This window comes from Panicum virgatum, chromosome 7N (genome assembly GCF_016808335.1).
Source record: "Panicum virgatum strain AP13 chromosome 7N, P.virgatum_v5, whole genome shotgun sequence".
NCBI classification, from domain to species: domain Eukaryota; kingdom Viridiplantae; phylum Streptophyta; class Magnoliopsida; order Poales; family Poaceae; genus Panicum; species Panicum virgatum.
Window position 1 is genome coordinate 19,150,194 of NC_053151.1, and position 26,896 is coordinate 19,177,089.

The window sequence follows — 26,896 nt, forward strand, 5'->3', positions numbered from 1 at the left end:
TCTTCACGTCTTGCATTATATCGAGCCATCAACTCACGATCATCATCAGTACCATGCAACTCGACATTAAATTCACGATAAAATTTACGGCTTTCTTTGCCAAGGGAGAATATATGAAAAGATTTCTTAATCAAACAACGAATACGACCGCTAACAAGATCAACACGCTCTGCAGGGTGGAACTCAAGCGAATGACCGGTGCGCTCCAATTGATTGCGTACCGCCGCCCGAGCCGCAGCTCGACGCTCAAAGGCATCACGTTGCAAAGGCATTTCTAATAAGTAATATTAATAATATGTCAATTATATGTCTCATTAAGAAACAAAACTAATTTCAGTACATTAATCAAATAAATGTAAAATCTGAACAAATGATTAGAATTAAAATGAAAACATAAATTGTAAACCATAATTATTTTGACACTCTTCAGTTCAACGCGAATACGTCGCTCCACGCCATAAGGGATGCGCAATCAATGTTTGCGGCTTTGTTTCAGGCTCACTTTCTCTAAAACCATGGAGAAGAAAAAATGTTTGTTTCAAAACATGTCTATGTCGTCAACCTTGACCCTGCAGTGATAACACTAACATTCAGGGCTACTATTGACATCCACGACACAGTGCGGTACAATAAGAGCCGATGAAGGAGTACGGCCTTGGTTCGCATAATTTCATTCTTAACTCGCTCAAAAGGTGCGGATTTCATAATTGGGACCAAGACCGTACTTCTTCATCGCATCCTCATATATACCGCACCGCATGCTAGCCCCGAATAGAAGTGTTTTCAACGAAAAATCAAGGTTAACGACATATTCATGATCCAAAACATACATTTTTTAAACTTCTCGATAGTTTCCATATGAGCCCGAATAAATACATCATTAGAGTGCCAAAATAATGCAACTAAATTCATAACAATACCAAACTAATCACCCATGCCACTTGAAAAAAATTGAAAAAAATCCCTATAAATTATCCACATTGAAACTATCCAATACACCTTCTCCAAATTCAAGTAATGGGTTCTATACATCTCAAATCCATCCATAAATTATAGGAAACGTGCTCATTCTATATATTTCTAAAAATCACAAATATCTCAAACTACAGAGCATGAAACAAATAATAAATACCATCAAATAAGAGAGGAAGAAGTTGCAAACCTTTAGTGCACTTGGATGAGTGAAATCTCCACAAAACTTGAGAAAATGGGGCAACACCTCTCTAACTCGCAATGGGAAGAAAGCCCGAACTCGGTCAAATGGTTGGCTCGGGCTCGGGGAGGAAGAAGACGAGCCGATTTACAGTGGGCAGATTAGTACCGACTGGGTGGCTCCAGCCGGTACTAGAAGTTGCAATTTAGTACCGGCTGAAGCCACCAGCCGGTACTAATTTGCTCGGCTCCATTTAGTACCGGCTGGTGGCTCCAGCCGGTACTAAGTGGCCACCTAGCCGTTGCGCCCGGCTGTCGTGGCGCACTTTAGTGCCGGCTGGTGGCTCCAGCCGGTACTAAATGGCTCTAGGCGGTACTGTGGCTTTGGCCCGGTACTAAAGATGCACGTTAGTACCGGGCCAAAGTGCGCCCGGTACTAACCTCCGCGGACGAATGAGCAGTTTTCTGGCAGTGTTTGTGCCGATTTCATGTAGACAACCTGGTTCATAGAAGATTAAACAATAATTAACGATGATAAACAAATGATTTATGTTTGTGTAATAAACAATAGAGCAGCGTTGAGGTGTAGAAAAGACCACAGAAACCTACGCAATTGTTGCTGATAACCTTGTGATCTGTTCTCTTTTGTATCTAGAAATAATTGGAGATAACCATTAAGCTTTTCTACCATATACACAGAATAATGAAAACGGCTTAACCATGGCTGCGAAATAATGATATTTGTACCAGGAGTTTAAGCTGTGTAAAAAGCAGAGGACAATGGAACACCTTTGTTATCTTTTTTTTGACAATGCCTTTTTGATCTTGTCAGTGAGCTTCCATGGCTGAATTCCTTGTGTGTCGACCAAATAAGAAAATTAATATATTACCAAATAAGAAAATTAATATATTTGCAGTCCAGAGAATCTGTATACAGGTGATACACATACATTTAACTAAATATATCATCCTACCATTATCATGGGTTGTTTAACAATGCCTCTGCTAAGTGCTAATGCCATGACAACATTTAATTTGTAATGCAAATCAAACGACCATATACCCAATCTCAACATTATTGATCATTGCACCCAGCCACTGGCATCAATTATTTTTGTTCAGCTATAGGCTTGTGATAGCTACTAACTTATGGAAACAGTATAGGTCAAGAGTATCAAGTTAGACACCTCAGGAACTCAAAACAGTATAGGCATAGAGTAACAAATTGAAAACTAACAAACAGAAAATACATCCTTCCCCTATCAACATGACATTGCTTGTTATAAGCATGAATTTACTGGTTAATAAGCATGTCACAGACAACAAATTAACTCAATTGGTAGGCAAACATATCCTTCCACTATCAACAAAAACCCACCAAGAAATCACCACAATCGTATGAGGACATCAATTCGAGCGCCAAACAAACAATGTTTCCAGTTGTATGGCACATAAGATATGGATGCATACATCATACTACCATCATAACCCATGGAGGCAACTGAAAGAAAAAAATTGCAGAGCACCTAAGACTATAATCTGCCACAAGAAATAATTGTTACCAGTTTTTCTACCAAAATATATAGGCCTCCTGCATCAACAACCAAGTTAATAATGTATCTCCAGAATTAAAATTTAAAACCACTCTTGTACTTTGAATACTAAGAACTTCACTAACCATATATTTATCATAATCATATATAACTCAGGTGAACATAAAAAAAGCTGCTGACAAGACACTATTGAGCTCACAATGAGATTAGAGTTTTTGTAAGCTCATACTACCGTAGACAAGTTGTTTGTTCTAATTTCCAAAATTCTGCACTAATTAGAAAATAAATTTAGAGAAACTTAGTATATTTGCCCATTGATCACCACACCCGGGTTCCGATGTAGCGCGTCGCTAAGAGGGTTACGCCCCAACGAGTTTCTTGTGGGTTTCAAATCCATTAGAGTGGCTATTTTTTATGCTGGTTTGCCAAAACCTAACGCAACCCTCCTCCTTTACCCAGGCTTGGGACCGGCTATGCCGAGACGACTCAGGAGAGAGAGAGTCTTCCAATCAACATAGGCGGAGTTTGCGGTGGTTTTGCGGGCACACAAGGAGGGATAGAGTCCGGAACGAAATTATTCGGGATAGGGTCGGGGTGGCACCAATTGAGAAGAAACTTACCCAACATCGGCTAAGATGGTTTGGACATGTCCAACGAAGGCCTCCTGAGGCGCCGGTGCGTAGTGGGGTTCTTGAGCGGGTCGATAATGTAAAGAGGGGTAGAGGTAGACCTAAACTGACTTGGGATGAGTTGGTTAAGAGAGACCTTAAGGATTGGAATATCTCTAAAGAGATAGCTTTGGATAGGAGCGATTGGAGACTAGCTATCAATGTGCCTGAACCTTAAACTTATTTCTTTCGGGTTTCATCTCTAGCCTACCCCATCTTGCTTGGGAAAAAAGGCTATGTTGTTGTTGTTGTTGTAGAAACTTAGTATATTTGTCACATACATATGGCAGCAAACAACCAAGATCTTGCCTGGTTAAATTAGCTGGATCCACCTAGACAGATGCAGGCAAATATGCTAAGTAGGGAATAACTTACAATAATAGATCCTCCAATATTTGCTTTTGATGTGCTTTCTTAAACCTTGCCAAGTGTTGCAAATGCCATACACTTGCCATTTTAAGCAAACTTTTTTTATTAAAAAAGAATGATAAGTGACTGACCATGTAAAGCAGAATTGTTAAGCCTCCAAATGTAGTAAATCATTGGGCTGTTGCTTTCTGATCGATTGATCTACAAAATGAGACCTGACAAATAGATTAGGAATTTGCTGGTAAGCCAAAAACCTAGTGATAAATTTCACACTAACAAGAAGAAAATACATAAATAAATCAATTATCAATCATTCAACGTTGAATTTGCTGGTGAGCCAACAAATTGGCTTTTCACTTGAGAATGATAAAGCCTACTGCATAAAAATTAGCATGTTTAGGTTTTCCATTGGTCATCACCCATCACAGCAACACACCATCGAGTAGTGACCTAATTCTGGTGGTATTAACGTAACTTAGAGGGATGGAGCCCATCTGATTGAACTTCAAACTAACGTTTAACAGTAGATTTAGCAGGCCAATAACCATCATGGCTCAATTGTGAGGTGAATTCTAAGAACTGTGTGAGGGAACCAACCTTTTTTCTTGAATTTACCACCAGGCAGGCGTTTCTTTTTCACCTCTTCCTACTTAGATGCAGAAGCATCCACTGAACAAGCAAGCAGCACACGTAGATTAGAGATCAATTTTTCAACCTTCGAGCGGCTCACAGATCGAAGGTTGGTGTCCAGGAATTAACAACGCAAGTCAGGCAAGAGACTACACGAACCTGAAGTGCTGCACGTCGAGCCGTCCGAGATCTCCACGCCCTGGAGGCGGTGCCCAGCCTTCTCCAGGTCCATATCGCCGCTGCCACCTACTGCACGCCTGATCTGGTTCTCTTTGCGCCACACCAGAGACAGCAGAGAGCGCGGGACGGACCAGATGAGGAAAGGAAGAGGCATGGTGGAAGGCGAGCGCGCGTGGTAGCAACCTGCAAATTTCACACCAGCAGAAGCAAGCAGATACACATGTTTAGGCAGCAATCATGACAGAGTCCTGCTCACCAGCGTATCGCCTTTCTCATCCCGGAGATGTCCACGACGGCGGCGCGAATGTCGTTCTCTGTGGCCGGCCCAGCGTGGAACTTGCAAACGTTATCTGCAAGGCGTGGGGGCGCGGGTGCGTGGCCTCAATCGGCGATGGGGGAGAGGACGAGGCAGGGGCAGCACTGTGCAGGGGTGGATGAATTTGGATCAGGCATGCTACCTCGGATCGGCGATGCGTCGGGGAAGGGGGCCAGCGGTCGGGGAAGGAGAAGGGGAAGAGGGCCAGCAGCGGTCGGAGAAGGGGAAGGGGGCCGGCGGTAGACGGGGAAGGCGGCCGGCGGTGTGCCGTGAGATGGGGTAGTGGCGCGTCGGACTCGGTGCACCTCCGACAGGGTGTCACGGAAAGCCTGGGCGGTCGGGGGGCGGGCGCGTCGGGACGGAGGTTGAGGAAGGCAGCCAGCGGCGGTCGGGGAAGGGGACCGGCGGTGCGCTGGACTCGAGGCACGTCCGGCGGGGCGACGCGGAGGCCTGGGCGGGCGACGGTTGCAACGCGGTCGGTATCGAGGTTGGGGGCGTCGGCGGAGGGGCGAGACGCGGAGGTGGCGGCTCAGGGCAAAGACGACGGAGCAGGCGCGCGGGCGGGATCGCACCACCAAGAATTTTTTTTATTTTTAACCTTTTTTAATATTATTTTAATTTCAACTCGTATTGGGTTTTATTTGCAGGGAGTTGCCCGTTTGGTCGTGCCACTTGCCCCGGCGCGACAGATAGCCTCTGTCGCGCCAGTGCATGTGGCGCGACAGGGAGGCCACGCGCGACAGGGTGGCCACGCTGGCGGCCCGAGCCAGCGCTGCGCCGCGTCGGCGATGATGTGGCCCTCCCTGTCGCGCCAGGCGGGCTGGCACGACAAGGCCAATGTTCTGGGCCCGCGTCGGCATCTTCTCCCCCACCCTCCCTTTTCTTCCCTAACTCCACCCCGACCAGAGCGCGTCCAGGGGTTGCCGCCGCCCCCCCCCCCCCCCCCCCCCCCAAATCCGGCGTTTTGTGGGAGAGTACCTACCACCCGATTAGGCTTGCTCCGATTAGGCTTGCTGGATAGTAGCTTCATACGTAACCTTCACGTGTATATCATGGCTCTTATTTCCCTCTCTCTCTCTACTCACTAGGAGGCATGTATATCCAACCTGCTAGTAATTACTAGTTGCCACGTTTATGGGATTTAGAGTGACCTCAAGGAATTAATTTGTGTCAAAATATACAATGCAGCTAGGTGTGTATAATGTCAAGGGGGCGGTAGAGAGAATAATCCCTTACTTGAGGATACCGGAAGAACTGCACACAAGGCCATTTACTTCGATTGGAATTTTTCCAGAGCCTATGCGTGCTGGATATAAGCCATACAGATTGGGAATTGGATCTATCACAAGATATAATGGAGCAAATGGCTGTAAACATTAGGGAGGTTCATATAAAGAAGGGAAGGTTTTGGTGCAGCAACCTTGCATGGAGACAACTACAGAACCTTCGCAAGCTTCGTGTAATCGAGCCTACAAGCTCTTGGGAGACAGGGAAAAGAGACGAATTCATGGATATGGTGAAGCTGGAGCTTCTTGACCTATCTGGAAACAATGCTATACAAGTTTTGCCAAGCTTGTGTGGGGCAACTGGACTAAAAACTCTGATCCTAGATGGTTGTGCTGGGTTGGAGCATGTTGGTCTTGAAGGACTACCTCCATCACTTGAGTCATTCAGCTTAGATGCAGGAGCAGGGGGGGATGGTAACAGCAATACAGCTAAAATATCACGTATCATCTTGGCCGGTTGTGCAAAACTGGTGGGCTTCAGATTGCTTGGATCCCTGCCAAACCTTGAGGAGTTGGACCTCTCACGCACTGCAGTAAAAACTGTAGACCTAAGCAAGGTGGTCCAAGTCCAAAATCTTCAAAAAATCTTGTTGATGGGATGTGAGCGACTCCGTGCAATTGTTTGGCCAGAAAAAGGGATGCGACAACTGAGGTTGCTACACATTGATACTCGACAAGAAGTAGACTTGAGAGAAACACCACATGATTCTTTGGTATGCAAAGAGCAAGAGCAGTATTGCCAGGCACGTGTTTGTATCGCGGACATGAGGTTCTTTCAGTCGTTGGTGCTTACAATCCGTGAAGAGTTCTATTGCAGCACTGCCCCAGTTAAGCTGAGTCTCTACCTGTCTGGTACTAGCAAGGACGATGGAAAGAGCAACAGCAGGGGGACGATGGAAAGAGCAACAGCAGGGAGACGATGGCAGCCATTTTGATCGCACTGGCCAGGTAGTTGGGTCGCCAGCTCTACACAAGCCAGTAATCTCCACGACATGCCGCACCTACAATGACGTTAGCATTAAAGAGATAGCTCCTGAAATTGATGATGGTACTGCGCTGCAATTTGAGCCACAAGACCTACACATTGAGATCGGTCAGGGAACGATCAACACTGATGTTGTGAGTGATCAGGGCATAAGGGCTTTGTGCTTCGTGATGAACAACGTCCAGTCGCTGTACCTGCATGACAATTCTTCCATCGCCCCTGTTATCCCGGAGCAAACTACGTCCACAAGAAGGCGGGGAATTAATTACCGTGCTCTAAAGTGCTGCCGTGTTGAGAGATGCCCAAATTTGGACACTGTCTTCCATACTAACTATGATATTGAGTACTACTTTGATCAACTGGAGACCTTTTCGGCGGCTGATCTCTTGATGGCCCATTCTATTTGGAGCAGAGGAACGATAGTTGAGGCCATAGACGATGTATCCTTTGCAAGACTGCGGGCCATACATCTGAGCATGTGCCCCAGGCTCCAATTTGTCCTCCCATTGTCATGGTTCGGTACCTTGTCCAGCCTGGAAACCCTCAACATAGTCCGGTGCAGTGATCTCAAGCAGGTCTTCCCCGTGGAGGCAGAGTTTCAAAAGCGAATAGCTACGAGGTATCCAAATGGCATGCTGGAATTCCCAAGGCTCAAGCACTGGTATCTGCATGATCTCTCCAGCCTGCAGCAGATATGCGAGGCCAAAATGTTTGCCCCCCAGCTCGAGACTGTCCGTCTCAGGGGCTGCTGGGGCTTGAGGCGCCTCCCGGCCACTGACCGCCGCCGTCGAGATGGACCCCTTGTCGCCGTGGACTGCGAGAAGGACTGGTGGGACAACCTCCAGTGGGACGGGCTGGACGTCGGTCACCACACATCCCTCTTCGCGCCGCACCACCCCGCGTATTACAAGAAGCGACTGCTGAGGACCACACCGTTCTCCGGTGATGATCCGGCCTCGCTCGTCCAGTAATCCATTGCAGGTATGTGCACATATGCATAACATCACTTCCTAATTTGTTAATGTTTTTCTCGTTACTAGTTTCATTTAATAAGGTTCCACTAGTCACTTGTGTATTTTAACCTGATGCATAGATTTCGTGTGGGGGATCAAGCTAAGAAGAGGGGATATATACCGGTTGGCACTGCTTTCTTCTGTCGTTTGCTTCCCAGGTCTTGGGTTGTTTTCTCAAGAATAAACAATTGGTGGTTTCTGATGCTGCCTGCATCTGCCCAATTCAGTGTGTTTGTGTGCTCCATGGTATGTTGATCCGTGTGCGTCTCTGTTGAGACAAACATACCATCTGTTTGGCCTTGCATGGCTATGTGTGTGCGCTTGCTTGCTTGCTTTGAAATAAGATGGTGGGGCTGTGTTGTGTTTATCTGTCCCGGCCCCTAAAACCCCATGATGAGTGTAACAATGTTGATTGCGTGAAAAACATTCCTGCTGACAAAGTTTGTAATAATCAATGAAGCTGGCTGCTGGCTACATTTTGTGGTGTGATTTACGTCTGTGTGAATCAATTATTGTCTTTTTTTTTAATATACAACAAGGTGTGTGTGTTCAAATGTCAGAACTGGAGAACATTATTTGTTATTACAACGTGACTGTATAAAATCGGTCCCTCTGTTTTCGTTGAGAGCTAGACACAGTTGTTGGGTCACGCTAATTAATGCTCGAATGATCAACTAGAGATTGCAGGTGTGGAATGATTAATGCTTGAGTAATATATTTTTCACAGAAGAGAGGTGGTCTGGTCATGGCGTACGTGTTATTATTGGACAGGAGCGTCGACGCATGCAAGAAGCGAGAGAAAAAAAAAATGGCAGAGGCTTAACAGTGCCTATTCTGTTTGTTTTTCAGAGGGGCGATGCTACGGTACTCCATTTACCTCTTAAGAGGTAAGAGTTCAAATAAATCTGAGCCACTGAATTTTCAAGAATTAAATCCATCTTAAAAATAAAAAATGTATATGTCCTTAATTATCTTGCATGCATGCATGCAGATCCGAAAATCATGGAACTACGCGCTAAATCTCGTTATCTAATCATGCATGCAGACCGTTTAACTAAATCATGCATGTACCTGTATGGAAAAAATGTAGCAATATTAGTGAATTTAGAAAAAAAAATTCTGTACACAGTTAAAATGCATAGAACCTCTCACACAAAAATAATAATAACATGTGCACATGTATTTGTCACACTAGAGAAAATAAACGCCTAGATCTAACACATACATTTCTCTTTTTTTCATATCATTTGTTACAGGCATGTCACGTTAGACCAAGTCCTACCACTAGATTATATCATGATACATATACGCACCTATCATGCTACAAAAGTTATATAGGCACCTTCCATGATATGGATCTAAAAATATTTTTTTTGTTCAAGTTTGTCACGTTTACATGTTATTGTCACGAACATGTTTTTTTTTCAAAGTAACCACACACACCTCACGTTTGCTTTTTTTCACGTTAAGAAACAAATATGAGATCTCAACTAATTCCTATGGCGGGCACCTCATCATGTGGAAAAAACATAAATCTAAGATCTCAACTAATCTACATGCAAGTTAGTTCTAACTCTCTATTTTCTGATTTGAAAATATTAAAACTATTACCACCTAAGAGGTAATATTGCATTAGATCAACGGTCCACAGTTACTTCGGTGTACCGTAGCAAAGCCCTTTTCAGAGAGCACGCTAACGAGTTATTCTAGTTACCTGGAAAACAGATCCTTCCAGCTCGTAATGTTTTTCTGAGAAAAAGTTCCTTCCATCCGGTTATTTCAACCAAAAGTTCATTCCTTGCGACTTCCTTTTTCAAAAGAAAAAGTATGTTCCGTCTTTATTCCATAGCTCAATAGCCAAGAATTATACTTTACCTAAAGCTCACTTCACTACCAATGTATGAGCTCACTGGAAACCTTCAGCTAACTTGCCTTGACGGTTAATATTATGTGATTCTTGTGGGAAACAGGTAGGCTACTCGAGTTATAACATTTATGATATATTGTATTTATCTAGGAAACTTGCGAGTAAATTGAGTCACGGGTCATCTCTAACGATCGAAATCTGCTCCATAGGATCTGACACCTTATTTGTCCACATAGCCTATTTTCGTCCATAGTTGGATCCATCAGCAACAACATCTCAATCGTCGATTGCAACCTCTCCACCGTTCCTCTAGAAACCTCACGTAACTCCTCAAGTGAAGCACGCCTCCACCAATGCTGCGGGTACAGGGCTGAAGGAGAGCACGCCCTTCTACCGTGCCATTCGCTGCGTTGGCTCGGCAGCGATGACGATATGGCTCTGCTAAGGTTTCCCTCTCCATTCTGTCGGTTTCATGCACAAGTCGACATCTGAGTAACTGTGTGATACCTTGCGCGTTGCTACGAAATTTCTTAAATAAAATTTTAAGCTAAAATTTGAAAGTAGAAACACTAAGGTGATTGTATGGAAACAATCACAGAAAATCGGTGCAAAATATAAATAGATGGTCCTAGTGGATGGTGACGTGGTGTTTGATATATAATAGGTTCTAATATGACGTGGACAACTTGCATGTTGAGAGAAATAAAGTTAATGACTTTATCTTTTTAAGAAATTTGCAGGAGCACTGCATTGTCATTTAAGAGAGGAGAGCAAGTCCAAAATAAATTAATGATTTTAGTGGGTATCATCTGTATAGGATATGTAGATACACATTGTTGCACACTCTCTCAGAATACCACTGCGGAGGTGCTAAACCTGGAGCTTCAATGTGACGAAGGCGCATGAGCTACAGAAAGAAGGCCAGGAGCAGACAATTGCGTGCTGTCCATGTTCCAGTAGCCATGCTCACATTCGAACCTGCAACTATAGTTATTGAGTCTCGTAGTTTGTCTCCCATACACAGATTTGTATATGGATCATCATATCCATTGTATTTCTGTTTGTATTCATTCTCTTAGTTTGAGATTTTTGCCATCTAAATTATGGATGATGTTAGGAGTGGTTTGTAACTGAACCTCTTGAAGTAATCCAAAGATCACTTTCGTATTTTTTTTGTCAATCTTCTCGAAGATGCAAAGATTAATTTGGTATCTTTTTATCAACCCAAGCGTTTTTTTCTGCTATTTTCAGGTGATTTTTGTTCGTCGCGATTTGAGTGCAAATTCGAGAAATTTTGTAAGGGGTTTTGTTGCTAGGATTGGCTTGATCCCTCCTCAAATCTCTCGCGAATTCGGTCCGAATTTTGAATTTATCTCAAAAGGAACTCTTTCACAAGGTGTTCAGTTTTTATCTTGATCCGTGATGATTACTTGATCTTTTCTTAATCTTTTTCTTAAATCTATTAGGTCTTGTGGTTGCGAAACTATTGCTAAAATTTTATTTGAAACAATTGTGTTTTGAGACAGAATTTTTGGTTTAAAATCTTACTTCCTCACTCTCGGCTCGCCAAGGGCACACGGCCCGAGGTCGCACAGGCGAGCGTGGCCCAGTGCGGCGCTGTGCTGGCGGGGCGCTCAGGCACGCAGCGCACGCCACGGCCAGCGGGCCGGTTCGGGGACGCACCGCCCATAGGCTGCAGCAGCAAGCGGCCTAGCACGCAGCGCGCGGCCTGCAGGCCAGTGCGGCCAGGCGGGGCTGCCAGCAGGCCATCGCCTGGTGCCAGTGGCAGGCCAGCGCCAGGTCCAAGCAGCGAGCAACGGGCAGCCATCAGGTGGCCCGTGAGGATCATCCGTAGGTGAGCAGCTTGGCATATTTCTTCTCAGTTTCAAGACAGCAGTTTGTCACTTGTTTATGAATGTGAAGAGTAGTCTATTTTGTTTTCATTGTTTAATCAATATCTATTTATTTCTTGTTGTTAATCTTTACATGCTTAGTTAAGGTTTATTTTTTTATAGCATCCAGGAGCACTGGAGAATCATGTAAGAACTTAACTGGTGACTCACGCCGACCGCACACTCGAATAAAAATAGGCTGCCAAGAAGTCTAGAAACGTGACTACCAGTCTGACACACGCACACATGTCACACCCGGTTTTAAGGACAAAACCGAATGCATAGCTATATGTATGCCAGGATCAAGTTTCATACATATAGAGACATTATAAGTGAATAATCAGTAATAGTATCACGTAAAAACAATAATTAAAAGATTATCAGAGTTATATAGCTTATCCTGGAAACGATGACTTCAAACTTCACAGACAATCGACTGGGGGTTGCATACTCATAGAACTCAGCAACATCTTCAAAAGACTTCACCACAACTTTCTCCTTCTGAGCAGCAGTAAGCAAGGGTGAGTACTCTTATGGTTGGTACTCAGCAAGGCCACAAGAAATAACCAGAAAATGATTTAAATCCATCTTTAAGTTTATTAATCATGTGAGGGTCCAAGCCGCTCTTGACCGTGAGCACGGCTAACCGGTTAGTTTTAACTTTGCAGAGGTTGTACACTTTCACCACAATTCGCGTAAAAGTTCCGAAGAACTTTAAACCCAACCACGCAATGTGCTAGCTAGGCACAATACCACACTTCCGAGGTGTGATTGCATAGGGACGCTACGAGGCCTTTACAAAGAATCCCTATATGTATGTGTTGGTCCCTGCCGTGCGGTCCCTCAGAAGACACAGCTTCCTTCACCCGCTCCACAACACAAACTCATAACCACCAAGCGGAACAACCCCAACACAACATATAGTTCATCTAATTACTTAGCCAAGACCAGAGCCCATTAGTATTGTGGTTGTACTGTTTTCTTGGGTGGTTCTCCATGTTCCAATTAAATCAAATATTCTTGTAAATAAAGCATAGATAGAAGTATGGTTAGGGTCACTTGACTTTCTCCAACGAAAAGCTACTCTTACTGCTCTTCAGCTTTTGCTCACTTGGAACTCTTGATCTTCAATCTTCAAACAGCGATCCTTCTACTCGGAGCAATCAACGAGCAACCATACAAAGCAAACAAAAAGATACAACTAAGAACAATACACCAAACAAGATAAAAGCTTTAAAAGAACGCACTAAAGGATAGGGCTCGCTGCTACGGTTATGAGAGCGCAAGAAATGCGGAAAACGGAGCTAAAACGGCGATTCTATGGGTTAAACGGTGCTTTAGGGATCTAGTCGCAATTAACTATAGAGTTGAAGACTAGCGGGAAAGATTTGTAAGACACAGCAAACTGTGCTCACAGAGGATAACAAGGTTATAAAGCTATTGCACACGTTGCAAGGATCACGTGAGCGCGAGAATCGATGAAAACGGAGTTACAACATGGAAGATATGGCTAAAACAAGGCACCAGGGACTTGTTTGTGAGAGTTTTGAACTTCCAGGGGCTAGATCTGAAGAAACCAGGGGCTAAAACCTAATTAACCATAGACTTCAAGGGCTAGCACGTAAAAACACCTAAGTAGGACTGTGGGTTCTATTTTGGAAAAGGTCAGGGTCTAAAACATAAAACAAAGGGCTGTTTTAGAAATACTTTTGAACTAACTTGGACGGAGGGTTGATTTCCATAAAATGGAGGGGCTTATTTGAAAATCTTCATTGGTTGACCGGTAAGATTGGGATTGACTTGGGTCGAAACGGATCTAGACCGTTGGATCTAAATCCAAGGGCTGGGGCTAAAGGGGGCGACAACCGGGGTGCAGAGGTCCGGCGAACGGCGGCGCTTGGCCGGGGGCTCACCGGAGTAGGCGTTCTAGACGCCCCGGGCTCGATTTGGCTCGGTACTTGGACGGGGAGTACGAGTACGCCACGGCGAACTCGATTAAGGCATCCGCACGGGGTATTGGAGCGCGGACAGAGCTCACGGCGGCGAGCGGCGGAGCGGCAACGCCGGCGAGCAAAACCATGGGGAGAAAAGCGAGAGCGCGAGGAAGAACGGGTTGGCGAGCTTCAAAACCTCGACGTGAAGCTACTGGGCGGCGAACTCGTCGACGGGAAGCAGTGGAACGGCGTCGCGGCGGCGGGCTCCGAGAGCTCCACAAGGCAGCGCGGTTAGGGTTTCTTGCGGGGCGAGAACGGCGGCTGCGGCTTGGTGCGGGCCAAGGGCGCAGGCGGCGCTACTTATAGAGACGGCGGGGCACCCTGGAGTGCGGGCCCAAGCGCGGACGTCGGGGCGGGGCAGGACTCGGCCGGGAGTCCGATCCGAGCACGGGGAAGGGGATGGAGCTGAAGGTCGGGTCCCACGCGGCAGTGAAAGGAGGAGAGAGGGAGGCGAAACAGGCCGGGCTGCCGTATGGGCCGGGAAGGTGGAGCTGGGCCGGCTGGGAAGGAAAAAAAATGGGGGAGGGGGAAAGAGTGGGCCTGCTGGGCTGAAAACGTTTTCTCTTTTTTTTTCTCAAAACCAAACAAACAGGTTCAATTCAAATTCAAACTCAAAGATTTGAATTCAAATTGAACTTCAAACATTAAAACAAAGCAAGGAGGCTTGAAAGCATCACACAAACAACTTCATTTTATTTTTTTTAGAAATTCAAACAAGCTTTATTTATTTCCTCTAAATTCCCTGCGAACAAAAGAAAATGTTGCAAAATTTTAAAACTATGAGAAAATTGTTGCTTTATTATTTTCTTTTAGTCACATCTTGAAATTTGAAAATTTCAGGGTGTGACAACACACACTCACCCACTCACACCCACGCCCACCAACTCAGCCCGGTACCCCTTGGGAGAAATCCCCGGTGCAACACCAGTGTTCGCTCCCTACGGGAGTCAAACGTGAATGGGTAGTGCTCCACCCGAGCGTGCTAGCACCACCAAGCCATAGGCTCATTTGCTTATTGGAAGTGTTAGTTTTAGTCCTAGTGAAATTCTTGATCGGCCTTTTGGTTAAGCTTTGTTTCAGTTTAATTAGTTTTAAGCTTTGCTAATTATTGTTGAACCATCATATGCTTGGTTAAATGAAGTTTTGGTGATAGTTTTGCTCGAGTGAAGCGCTTTACATTAGCCTCCACTTTGTGTCGAGGTTGTCACCTTGATGGTTAAGTGGTTAGGTGATGTTTTTCCTAATCATTTCTAGGGTGAGTTCTTCACTGATTGGCTTATGTCATCTTGACGGTTTGAAAAGATATGTGTCGAATTGTATTTGAGACAGTTGTGGTTCTCTCAGATCAGTTAAATTTTTTTAAGGCTCTCTAATCGCCTGTTTGGTCCTTCACATTTATTTTGACACAATCTGTTATTTTTGTTTCTGCAATCCTGGTTGGAATTTGAGCACATAGTATCTTTGCACCGCTGGTTTCGCAAACAAGGCAAATCTTGCTGAGAGGCATAGGAACGAGCTAAGGGGGAATGGAGGGATACACCAATTCGGCAATTCCCCTTTTGTCAATCCACATGGGCTGACGCCGCATGGGCCCAATGGCACCCCACCTTACTTGCTGGCGGGTGACACCGAGGCAGTGCATGCAGGATGGGCGTTCGTGGTTGGTCGCGTTCGAAACACCACGAGGCTGCCGCCGCCGCTATGGCCACCGGCGACCGGTTACTGCTAATGATGCAAACCTATCTAGCTAGGAGTAGTCAACAAATTAAAGCGCGCAGGGCTGCTACCTGGCAAAGGGCAAATGGAAATCTTTTTTTTGCCACAGTATAGTACTTCCTCCATTTTAAATTATGGGTCATTTAACTTTTTTAATTTAAATTTGACCGCTCGTTTTATTCAAAAATTTATGCAAAATATTACTTATTTTGTTATGACTTGTTTTATCAATACAAGTTCGTCAAGAATTACTTTAATTTGACTATATTTGCATAATTTTTTTAAATAGGACGAGTAGTTAAACTTGATGTCAAAAAGTCAAACTATCTATAATTTGGAACAGAGGTAGTATAAGTGTACAGCAGCTGCGTTAGCTCCATGCCACGGTACCTCTACTATTTTGTCATTGCTTTGACATTGCTAGACCGACAGTTTCTCCTGCTGTCCTCTGCATGGCTATAGTAAAATTCATACCTATATATAAGTTGATCCTTCTACATAGGGAAAAACTGAGAGAAGCTAGTCCTCTTCTGCAGTACATTAACTTTTTTAAAAGTATTTGGAGAACGAAAAAGCAGCATGGTAGCCGGTCCGACAAATGCGCCTCTTAAGCTAGACTAATCTAAATATCTTAAACCTATTGATTTTGATGCTAGCTTTAAGATGAGATTTCTGTCGGGGAGAATCTTTGGTATGAGATTCTCAACAATCAATATGCAGGATGCATCCAATTTCAAGAAAAGAGATCTTTCATGAGACGAGGACACATGGAGCTAGGTAAAGGCTTCTCATGTTTGAAGGGCTCGTATCATGAAACCAAACATTTGGTTTTAAGTTCGACAAAGTAGTCATGTCAAAAGAAACTTCTTGAAGAAAATAGTAAATGAAGGAACAAAGTTTGAATTTGCTCTTCAACTCTTCTTGCCATATCTTTTTATTGTGGACTCCAATAATCATACGCCTTTGCTCGTGCCAATTTCAAAGATTGATGCGCATCTCATTTGGAAGCTGATTTTGCTGTGAAAACTAGACATTCTCCAAGGTTTTTAGCATATTTGAGGCCAACCTTAAAGGAATGATATGTTGGAATTTGATTAGTTGAGTGATCAAAAGCAGACATTTTACACCCATAAGTGTAACATGCTTTACCATGTCGTTTTGTCCCATGATCGACTTCTCTGGTTTAAAATTTGAGATGCTTAGTTTCGTATAACTTAGAGCATCTCCAAGAGTTTGTCATATTTTACTTAGCATATCTTGTGTTTTGCCAACTTCTAAAAAGATATGCCAAGTAAAAAAAGAGATTATCTCCAACAGTTTGGTATAATTCACCTGTCAAATCCAGATCTAACTTACATCAGGAACCCTGAGAGAGAAACAAAATTATATTTATGCCCTTCCACCTCTTGAAAACTTAAGTCAGGAACCCTTCTCTGTTATTTATTTCTTTTTTCACCCTCCCACCTGACTAGAAACCACTATGTCAACCGCGCGCCGCGCGCGTATATTTACGCGCTGGAAGCTGGTTTTTCCCAAGTTGCCAAAAATTACCAAGTCTTTTGCCAAACTGTTGGAGGAGTATTTTTAATATTTTTGCCAAAAATCAAAGATGTCAACTCGATTTGCCAAACTCTTGGAGATGCTCTTAAATAAGTTTGTATAAAATATATTAACATCTATAATACTAAATAAATACATTATAAAGATAATTTCATAGTGGACTTAATTAATGAACTAATTTGACGTGGATGGTATATTTTAATAAAATTAATAAAAAGGTAGAAGTTTTACTATAGAAAAAGTTAGAACTTTGACTTGGAACAAAAATGAAAATACTTGCATTATGGAATGGAGGGTGCCTATAAAACTTCGCCACAAATTGCCATGGAGATCCTGATCACCAAGATTCGTTGTCTGAGGAAGGCACTATCTTTTGGCTTGATGCACTTGTCTCCCGGCAACATTAGCGCTATCTTTGCTTAGCATCTTTCATTTAAAACACGTCGCCATGCATGATTTGCTACTGCTACCTCTCAATCATAGGAGCATGGGCCACCCAGGGCATATGACCAGATGATGAATGGCTACAAATTTGCAGGAGATATGGTGCGGGTTAGATCAGTACAAGGCCTCTAACGTACATCTTGAAAACAGTATAGCTATAAATATAGTAGCCACTCCCAAGTCCCAACATGCAACAGTGCTAAAATGATTGTTGTGTCCACAGATTGCAAAACATGACTGCTTTTACAAATAAATATCACAAGTGGTCTAGAAGAGGAGACTTTGTCTCTCATGAATGCCATACTATCAGGACATATATTTAAACATCATATCCATAGAGAAAAGGGCTGTACAATTACAAAATAAGTACTCCATCCCTAGAGTATCTGTTTGTATAATGGACCCATTACTGACGTGACGTAAAGACTCCATGCATAGCAAAAGAGTTGTGCTAGCACTGCCACTAATGCGGTCAATGATACTCTCTCCGTTTTTATTTACATGTCGTATTAGGTTTGTCCTAAGTTAAATTTGACTAACTCTATAGAAAAATATAGCAACAACTTTATTGACTAACTTCACTTGCATTTGCAATTTTCCATCTTTCTGCAACGCTGCACACTGCGAGATCGCATTCATTTACCCTTTTGTTATACAATTTCCTTGAAAAGGACGGACTGGCACCAAATCAACGCACAAAGCTGTCTCTTTCAGTATATAGTACAAATACAACATTCTGCTGCTAGAGATTTGAGATTTTGCTATTCGAATGTCCATGATGCATTCAAGTGCTAAGTTCTGTGAGGAATCGTGTTCGTAGCTATTACTCGCACGATCGAGAGAGAAACATGGTGTAACATAATTGTATAATATAAAGATCATATGTATTTATTTTTTTCAAACTTGGGTCAATCATGTATATGAAGTGATAACAAAACAGTGTATGTAAGACAAGTACTATATATGTGTATTCCACCATGTGGGGTCAGGCAGTAAGCAAATTATGGAGCCAAGCTGATAGTGGAAGCCTATGACAATTGACAATAATGCTTGGATAAGACTAACATGAACATTAATACATATGTGGGGGATTCTTTAACATGACTGGGTACTCCCACTTCAACGAATTCAATTTGGGGCATAGGGAGATTCACACATATGTAGTCCTGAACAATTGTGTCATCAGCACCAAAAATATCCTGTTAGCCTGAGGGCGTTGATGTGTTAAAAAGAAGAGGAAAACAACTTCTTCTCATACAACCTTCTTATTAAATTGCAGTTGATGCAGATATCACCCATGAGAGGAAAGAAACAAGTACTTCGTTTACATACACGCTGTCTATCTTATAATATAGCTAGCAGCACTTGAAATTTCCCTAGGATAACTCTTTTTGAGTTTTGGTGTGGGTTGCAACTGGTGTTCAGTACAAAATCCGGTAGCAACGCTAGCTACCCGAGATAAGATACATGCAAACAAACATGGTAGGCACATATGCCCACAAGGCGTTCCGAAGTCATCTGTTTTCTGTAAATGGTTATGTTAATGAAGGTCAAATTAGTCTTTAATGCCTCCTCCTAATCTATCAAGTCCAAAGTACTCTCTCTGTTTTTATTTACATATCATATTAGGGTTGTCCTAAGTCAAACTTGGTCAACTTTGACCAAATTTATAGAAACAAAATAATATTTACAATACAAAATTTGTTTCATTAAATCCACAATGAAATATATGTTGACAGTGCATATGTTGGGTAGTATAGTTGTTGCTATATTTTTCTATTGCCTTGATCAATGTTTGACAAATTTGACTTAGGACAAACCATGTAAATAAAAATGGAGGGAGTATATTCTAGGACTGAGGAAATAACAACATCCTTATTTCTAGTAGCAAGATTCGAAGTACATTTATAGCTCTATCTTTTCTTGTGGGATTTGATTACCAAATGTTTTTCAGGACAAACTGATACTATTATACCTTGATGGAACATCTAAAATATAAATTTTTCTGTTGTTGAAGCTGAACTTATGATTTCTATATATAGCTCGCCATAATTATAAAACAGGGGCCAAAGTGTGTGAATATAAGAGTAGGAAAACCTAAACCTATCGTATTGTGTGATTGTGTCTGTTTTGGTACCATCATTGTTTTGAAAACCTAAGGACTTAGTCATGTGAATATGTAGAATCTTTTACCTAGTGGAAAAAGGAGGGAAATGGATACTCATATGAAGTGAGTAAATGGAATTCCATACTCGATGTCATATATCCCTATAGAATTATGTGGGAAACCATGTTTGATGAAAGTTGTATGTACGACTTAAAGGAGATCATTCCTATTTTCAAGATCCACCTACCCTTCAAGATGGGTTGAAAAGTCTAAAAAATTGGGCTTCTTATTTTTTTAAAAAAGTATATAAAATAAATATGTCTAGGTGCACCGCGAGAATAATAACTACTCCCTCCGTTCCAAATTATAAGTCATTCCAAGAATCTCAGAGAGTCAAACCATCTCAAAGTTTGACCAAAATTATAAAGAGAAATATAAAGATTTATGACATCAAATAGGTGCCCTATGAAAATATAGCTAACAAAGAATCTAATGATACTTAATTGGTATCATAAATATTATTATCTTGTCATATAAATTTGGTCAAACTTGAAAAACTTTGACTCTCCAAAATTTTTGGAATGACTTATAATTTAGAACGGATAGAGTATCCAATAATTAGGTGTGGCACATATATCTTCATGGACCAGCCCACATGCACCGGACCGTGTATATCACACACTCTTCTGAAAATTATTTTTGATCCATCATACAACCTATAATGCAATGTAACGAGTATTATGACGGAAAAATGGCCTCATTATATTTGTGTTTCTTGTGTATATTTTCTACAGTTAAGATTTTTTACCCAAACAGTAAAATCATTAAAAGAAATATTTTATACATTTAGCTTCAGATTATCAGAACTAAGTAAGCTACTGTTTGCAAGACCCTCCCAGGAAGCATCCTACCAACATCTGAGCTGGATCGGAACACCTTGGGAATAGGCAACATCGCTTTGCCACTTGCCGGTACAGCTCTCCGATCCGCCTTTGCTTGCACCGGCGGCTCATCTCCTCGTGCTCGTGGCGCACTGCATCTGCTCATGACCGAGATGGCACCTGCAGAGCAGCCCTCGAGATCCGCCTTTGCTTGCACCGGCGGCTCATCTCCTCGTGCTCATGGTGCACTGCATCTGCTCATGACCGAGATGGCACCTGCAGAGCAGCCCTCGAGATCCGCCTTTGCTTGCACCGGCGGCTCATCTCCTCGTGCTCGTGGTGCACTGCATCTGCTCATGACCGAGATGGCACCTGCAGAGCAGCCCTCGAGATCTCCCATCTCTCTCTCTCTCTCTCTCTCTCTCTCTCTCTCTCTCTCTCTCTCTCTCTCTCTCTCTCTCTCTCTCTCTCTCCCCCACACCAATGTTATTTTTTGGGTCGCAAGGAAGAGACGGGTACCAAACAAAGCCAAAGAAAAGCCAGAATTGTCTTGATTTGGCTGTCAGCAATTGCGTACGACGCCCCCTCGGCTCCCTGCACAGCAACGAATGAACGTGCTCCCCTCCCCTGTCCTCACCAACCACCAACCAGAGCCTGCTCTCGGCTGCTATTTTAGCCGCGCCTAAGGCACACTGGCCTCCTCCACTCGTGGCCACTCCTGCATCATCATCCACGCTGCGCGACACACAGTGAGCGAGAGCTAGGTAGCTTGCTAGCTTGGCCAGAGGGCGTCGAGAATGGAGAGGATGCTGGTGAGGCTCATGCGGAGGAGGTCGCTCCTCCACCAGGGAGCAGTAGCTGCAGCTCCCATCTCGCTGGCGGGTTCGTCGTCGCTCTTCTCCACGCAGCAGCTGCAAGCGGTCGCCGCGGATCCGGGCGTCCTGCCCGGGCTCAAGATCAGGGACTCCGCGTCCCAGGTGACTCTCTCTTCTTCATCATTTTGCTCTCCTTCCACGACTCGTATCTGCGATTGATGCTGCTGGTTTATATATATATACATATCATTCTTGCTTGTCTGTGAAAAGAAAATGATGGGATTGGGATGGATGAACTCGCAGGCCAGCAGGTCTTTACCCGTGCCCGTTATGTGTTTGTTGAGAGCTAAATGCACAACTCTATATTTATGCTTCATCTTTACCTCTGTGTACAGAATTAAGAACATGCTTATTCAGACGAGGATTCGTCCTTGTTCTTTCTTACTTGACAACAAACACATAATGGGCGCAGAGGTCACCGAGATGATCCCTAGCAAGTAGCAACTTTATTAATTGTTCCATAACTCGTTCCAGCTGATTGGGAGGACACCGATGGTCTACCTGAACAAGGTCACCGAGGGATGCGGCGCCCGGATCGCGGCCAAGCTCGAGTTCCTGCAGCCGTCCTTCAGCGTCAAAGACAGGTGACTCATTTTCAGTCTATCAGGTGCCACCGTGCCACCATTAGCAATCAGTTTGCACCCACTGATTCATTCTCCACTCAAGAGACAATTTATCAACGCCCATAGTCATCAGTTATCTACTATTTGTTTCTGGTCTCGATACGTACGACATTGTCAGCATCATGTGGGGCAGACATATATATGCATGTTGAGGGGGACCCATTTTTAGTCGCTGGTGTCACGATACTGATGACAGCAATATCCTGGAAAGCCTCTTTGGTTGGTTCTCCTTCTCCACTATCCAAAACAGACACAAAAGGCTGGATTGTTGCTTTCCACAAATATCAAACGCTACCAGGCGAGGGCTCTTCCGATAACAATAGCTAGAAAGCCCCCTATCTATCCCCACCATCCATATGTTGCATGTGAACCATGATGAGCACATACATATATCAATCTCATAATGTTTGTTTGAAGAAAAGCTTCAAAATAAGATCCCACATGAGCATATTTTGCTCAAAGGGGAGAAGTTACTTTTTTTTCAAAAACAAATCTAACTTCCTCTGCTATATAAATTAGTCACAAGTTACTTCGTATTATGTATACTATTGACAAATTACTTCCCGTCAGGAACCAGAAAGTTACTTTTTATACTACAATGTTATTTTCTTCTGAACTTTCACGAAGTGTAAAAGTTTCTTTTCGTAATAATGGCATGGATCAAAAAATGTTACTTCCTAAGCACCAGAGCACTCAAATTATTTTTAAGGTAAATCTGACAATTCTTTTTTCTGAAAATCTGGTGGGATTAGACTTTCTATTAAAAAAGTTGGAGGGTGCTCGTTTTAAGATTAAATGGAGAGTCCTCTCCTTCAAATAAGGGACCTCAAATCTTCTCTGTCCCTAAGTGGAGAAATAGGCCTCTTTAATATGTAGAGGGGTCCTCAAAAGTCCAGATTCACTAGCAAACCCCACTCTGTAAGCTACTAGCCTTCATTAGTCTGAATCGGCACACGGCTATGAACTTTTATACAGTTTTCTGGCAAGCCAACCGAAAAATTTCGCACCCCATTCTGACGCTCTGTTTAACCTCAACAGTAACCTAATTGAGTTTCAAGGGTAAATGTTGTTCTGCATATTTAACTGAATTAGTGATTGAGACAGATGCAACTTCCTGTCATCAAGTATACTGAGGCCTGATGTAGAGTTATTCACCGCAAATGCGAATGGCATGGATGAAGGGATAAAAAGATGATCCAACGTGTGGTGTATGAGGAATAATGAAGGATGGATTGGAAGTATGCAATAATGAGGGATGGTGATTTTTTTGGATTTAATGGGGACCACTGTCCACTGGAGTATGATGGGGACTGATATATGGCTGGAGTTATAACACTAACGACAGCATCCAAGAGTAGTGCCTGCATAAATAAACCATCATCTTAAATTGTGATGATTTGAGAATCATGTGAATGCAAAAAAATCAAAAGGATATGATTTGCGTATATAACTGATAGAAAATTTTAGGAGTTGTCATTATTCTGATACATCCGGTTAAGTGATAGTAGTGAATAATTGTGATGGACACAAATCAGGTGAATGCAAGTATACAACAGAATTACGGGGAAAAAATCACTGAAATGCTAATATGTTAAACGCCCCCCCCCCCCCCCCACACACACACCTAAAAAAACGATTTTGTACTTCTAGTACCTGCTGTATCGTCCCTTTTACCTGGTGTCATATTTCATGAGAAACAAACTTTCCACAGTCATGTTGGCCTAATTGTAGCATATCATCCATACCTAACTGCTGTGGTTCCTATATTTGTATGTTTATTCATCATCACAAATTTGCAGTCATGTGATAAGAGCAAAACCATTTGATGTCGGTATAGATGTCTATACATAAACACATAAACAACATGAATCCATGATTAATATAATTCATCAGAGTGAAATTTGCTTGTGGAATTAGACTGATCTCGGTATCCTTTTTGGGTGTGCTGTGATGCAGGCCAGCAATTTCAATGTTGGAAGATGCTGAAAAGAAGGGGTTGATCACACCAGGAAAGGTCAGTAGTCACTGTTCTACTACCCATTATAGAACGGTTTTAGTTAAAATTATATGCAGTGTTTTAAAGGCGACAAAGCGACCCAAGGCGAGCTGGGTACGCCTAGACGCCAAGGTGGCGCCTAGGCGACAAGGCGTGGCTGTTGCCCAAAGGCGAGCTGGGTCCACCTGGATGCCTAGGCGTCGCCTTTAAAACACTGATTATTTGGAAAATTAATTTGTCCCCAATAGATCAGAGGAAACAACAAATTTGACCAGAGAAAAACTCAATTTAGAACTTCATTTTTTTCCTCTAGTAAAGCATTAACTTGATGGCACATTGAAATGACATTTCAATGGAATGAAATTAGTTCTAGGAAGAAAATATTTGTACTCCATGAACCTTAACAATGCTAGCAAATCTTTCAGTGTGCCTGTTTGGTAAATTACACCTTCATCTGGATTTATGACTAATCCTAAATCACATCTTGACAGACGACACTGATCGAGCCCACATCTGGGAACATGGGCATTGGCTTGGCTTTCATGGCTGCCCTAAAAGGGTATGAACTCATTCTTACAATGCCATCATACACCAGTCTTGAAAGGAGGGTGACCATGAGGGCCTTTGGTGCAAATCTGGTCCTTACCGACCCAACAAAAGGGATGGGTGGAACAGTGAGAAAAGCAACAGAGCTTTATGAGAAACATCCAAGTGCATACATGCTTCAACAGTTTCAGAATCCTGCTAATGTCAAGGTACGCTCCCTTTCTTGTTATTTGACAAAGCTTAGTTTCTGAGCGCGATACTGGTGTCTATTGGCTACCAAACGAGTTAGAGCTAGTTTATCTAGGAACAAGACTGCTATATGACCAAAACACTGCCTTAATTTGCCCCATGAGTCTCACTTTGTAGAGGCACTATCCTGTGGATGATGTTTCTCCTGAGTTCAGTTACTGACTAATTTGGCAGATACATTATGAGACAACTGGTCCAGAAATATGGGAGGACACACTTGGACAGGTTGATATTTTTGTCATGGGGATCGGGAGTGGTGGCACTGTCACAGGTGTCGGGAAGTACCTCAAGGAGAAGAACCCAAACGCAAAGGTACTATCATAGAACAGACTGAAAAAAAAAATATTATATGTTGTTCATGTGTTGTTTTCTCTGAAACTTGTATTCAGCTATGCTGTAAATTGATGGTGTGTACATGGAAACTTGCAGATCTATGGAGTTGAACCCGCTGAAGCAAATGTTCTGAATGGTGGAAAGCCAGGTGAGCTATGACATTCTGTAAAGGAATCACTTTTTCACATTGTGTATCTTTTCCATTTCTGTTAATATTGATTACGGAACCTAATTGCAGGACCACACCTCATCACTGGAAATGGAGTAGGCTTCAAGCCAGATATTTTGGATATGGATGTAATGGAAAAGGTTCTTGAGGTATGCTGAAACAATTTGACATTGATGCTCTTTTGTTCAGTCATAAATACTACAAAATTATGTAATCCTATGTGAATTGGGTGAATGACAGGTGAAAAGTGAGGATGCTGTTAAGATGGCTCGAGAATTAGCAGTTAAGGAGGGTCTTTTGGTAAGTGACACAAAAAAACATTAGGTTTTCTATCTTTCGCGGCCTCTCATCACTCCCCGATGACTACACTCACTAGGTTATAATTCTTCTCTTCTTAATAAAAATGTGCTTAAACGGTATACTACCAATAATCAATACAGCAGTACTTACTCTAGTTTCTAAGAAAAAGAAAAAACAACACAAAGTTCTCAAGATTAAGAGTTAATATATTAATTGAACCCAACTTGGGGATTTAAGTATTTAACAGATTAGTTGAACCCGATTCGGGGGGTACAGTTTTGGAGGCTGTACAGCAGAACATGGATTCTGCATTATGAACAAATTTTAGAATAAAGAAAGATGTATATTGTTTAATGGATGCTGAACTTGTTAAATATTTGCAGGTTGGGATATCATCAGGAGCAAACACTGTTGCTGCTCTTGAACTAGCAAAGAAACCGGAAAACAAAGGAAAACTCATTGTGGTATGTCACACATGTCTAATCTTTTTTACATTGCCTTAAATATTAACATGAAGAAATTTCAGAATACTGACAAGTAAACATTGGTACAGACTGTTCTTCCAAGCCTTGGGGAGCGGTACTTGTCATCTGCACTGTTTGATGAGTTGAGAAAGGAGGCTGAAGCCATGGAACCAGTGCCAGTAGACTAATCTAGTATATGGTAAATCAAACAGAGGACTGGATAATCGGTGCATAATGAATATCCTAGCAACCATGTTGCAACTTCAAGTTGTATTTCAATTCCTCTCATCAAAGTTGTACCTTCAGTTTGTCATCTGTGGACCTTGTGGGAAAAAACAAAAATAACAATTAAAATGTTGAAAAAAGCAAATTTAATCTCTAGACATTTGTGACGGTCACTTCTGGGCTTCTGGGTTATTACAGGTCTTATCTCCAACCAGCATAACATGTGTTGACGCAAATTTACACCAAGTAGTACTCACGGCAGGTGACTTCAGCACGCAATATTAAGTTTGGAGTTTGGAGACGATACCTCAATACTCTCATTAAGGAATAGTAGGATTTCAAACTGAATACCTGTAACTGGTAAACTCCTCACAGTGCAGTTGCTACAATCAAATCTGTCCCTGAATGCCTTTTGAGGATTATTTTGCTCTTAATGTCATCCTAAATTGCCATGACAATAAATTATAGATGATCAAGCCTAAACAAGCAGATCAGGAAACATG

General features: G+C 42.7%; 3 protein-coding genes and 1 long non-coding RNA gene across 4 annotated transcripts; 3 read left to right on the forward strand and 1 right to left on the reverse strand.

Moving 5' to 3' along the window:
• Positions 1-296: 296 nt before the first annotated feature.
• LOC120680438 lies at positions 297-5,392 on the reverse strand. Its single transcript, XR_005677670.1, has 6 exons — positions 4,532-5,392; positions 4,340-4,411; positions 3,874-3,957; positions 1,900-2,005; positions 1,762-1,803; positions 297-1,651 (listed from the first exon to the last, which is right to left on the reverse strand). It is a non-coding gene; the product is annotated as an uncharacterized LOC120680438 (long non-coding RNA).
• A 264-nt stretch (positions 5,393-5,656) lies between these two features.
• Positions 5,657-7,089, forward strand: LOC120680979. Its single transcript, XM_039962542.1, has 2 exons — positions 5,657-5,720; positions 6,134-7,089. Exons 1-2 carry the CDS (start codon positions 5,657-5,659, stop codon positions 7,087-7,089), a joined length of 1,020 nt encoding a protein of 339 aa, XP_039818476.1.
• LOC120683466 lies at positions 7,048-8,645 on the forward strand. Its single transcript, XM_039965541.1, has 2 exons — positions 7,048-8,120; positions 8,233-8,645. The coding sequence occupies exon 1, from the start codon at positions 7,310-7,312 to the stop codon at positions 8,108-8,110; it is 801 nt and encodes a 266-aa protein (XP_039821475.1). The 5' UTR covers positions 7,048-7,309; the 3' UTR covers positions 8,111-8,120; positions 8,233-8,645.
• Positions 8,646-21,263: 12,618 nt separating this feature from the next.
• On the forward strand, positions 21,264-26,553 carry LOC120682197 (bifunctional L-3-cyanoalanine synthase/cysteine synthase 2, mitochondrial-like). Its single transcript, XM_039963993.1, has 10 exons — positions 21,264-21,590; positions 21,963-22,072; positions 24,068-24,125; positions 24,599-24,862; positions 25,077-25,214; positions 25,332-25,383; positions 25,474-25,553; positions 25,645-25,704; positions 26,088-26,168; positions 26,258-26,553. Exons 1-10 carry the CDS (start codon positions 21,411-21,413, stop codon positions 26,354-26,356), a joined length of 1,122 nt encoding a protein of 373 aa, XP_039819927.1. The 5' UTR covers positions 21,264-21,410; the 3' UTR covers positions 26,357-26,553.
• The last annotated feature ends 343 nt before the right edge of the window (positions 26,554-26,896 follow it).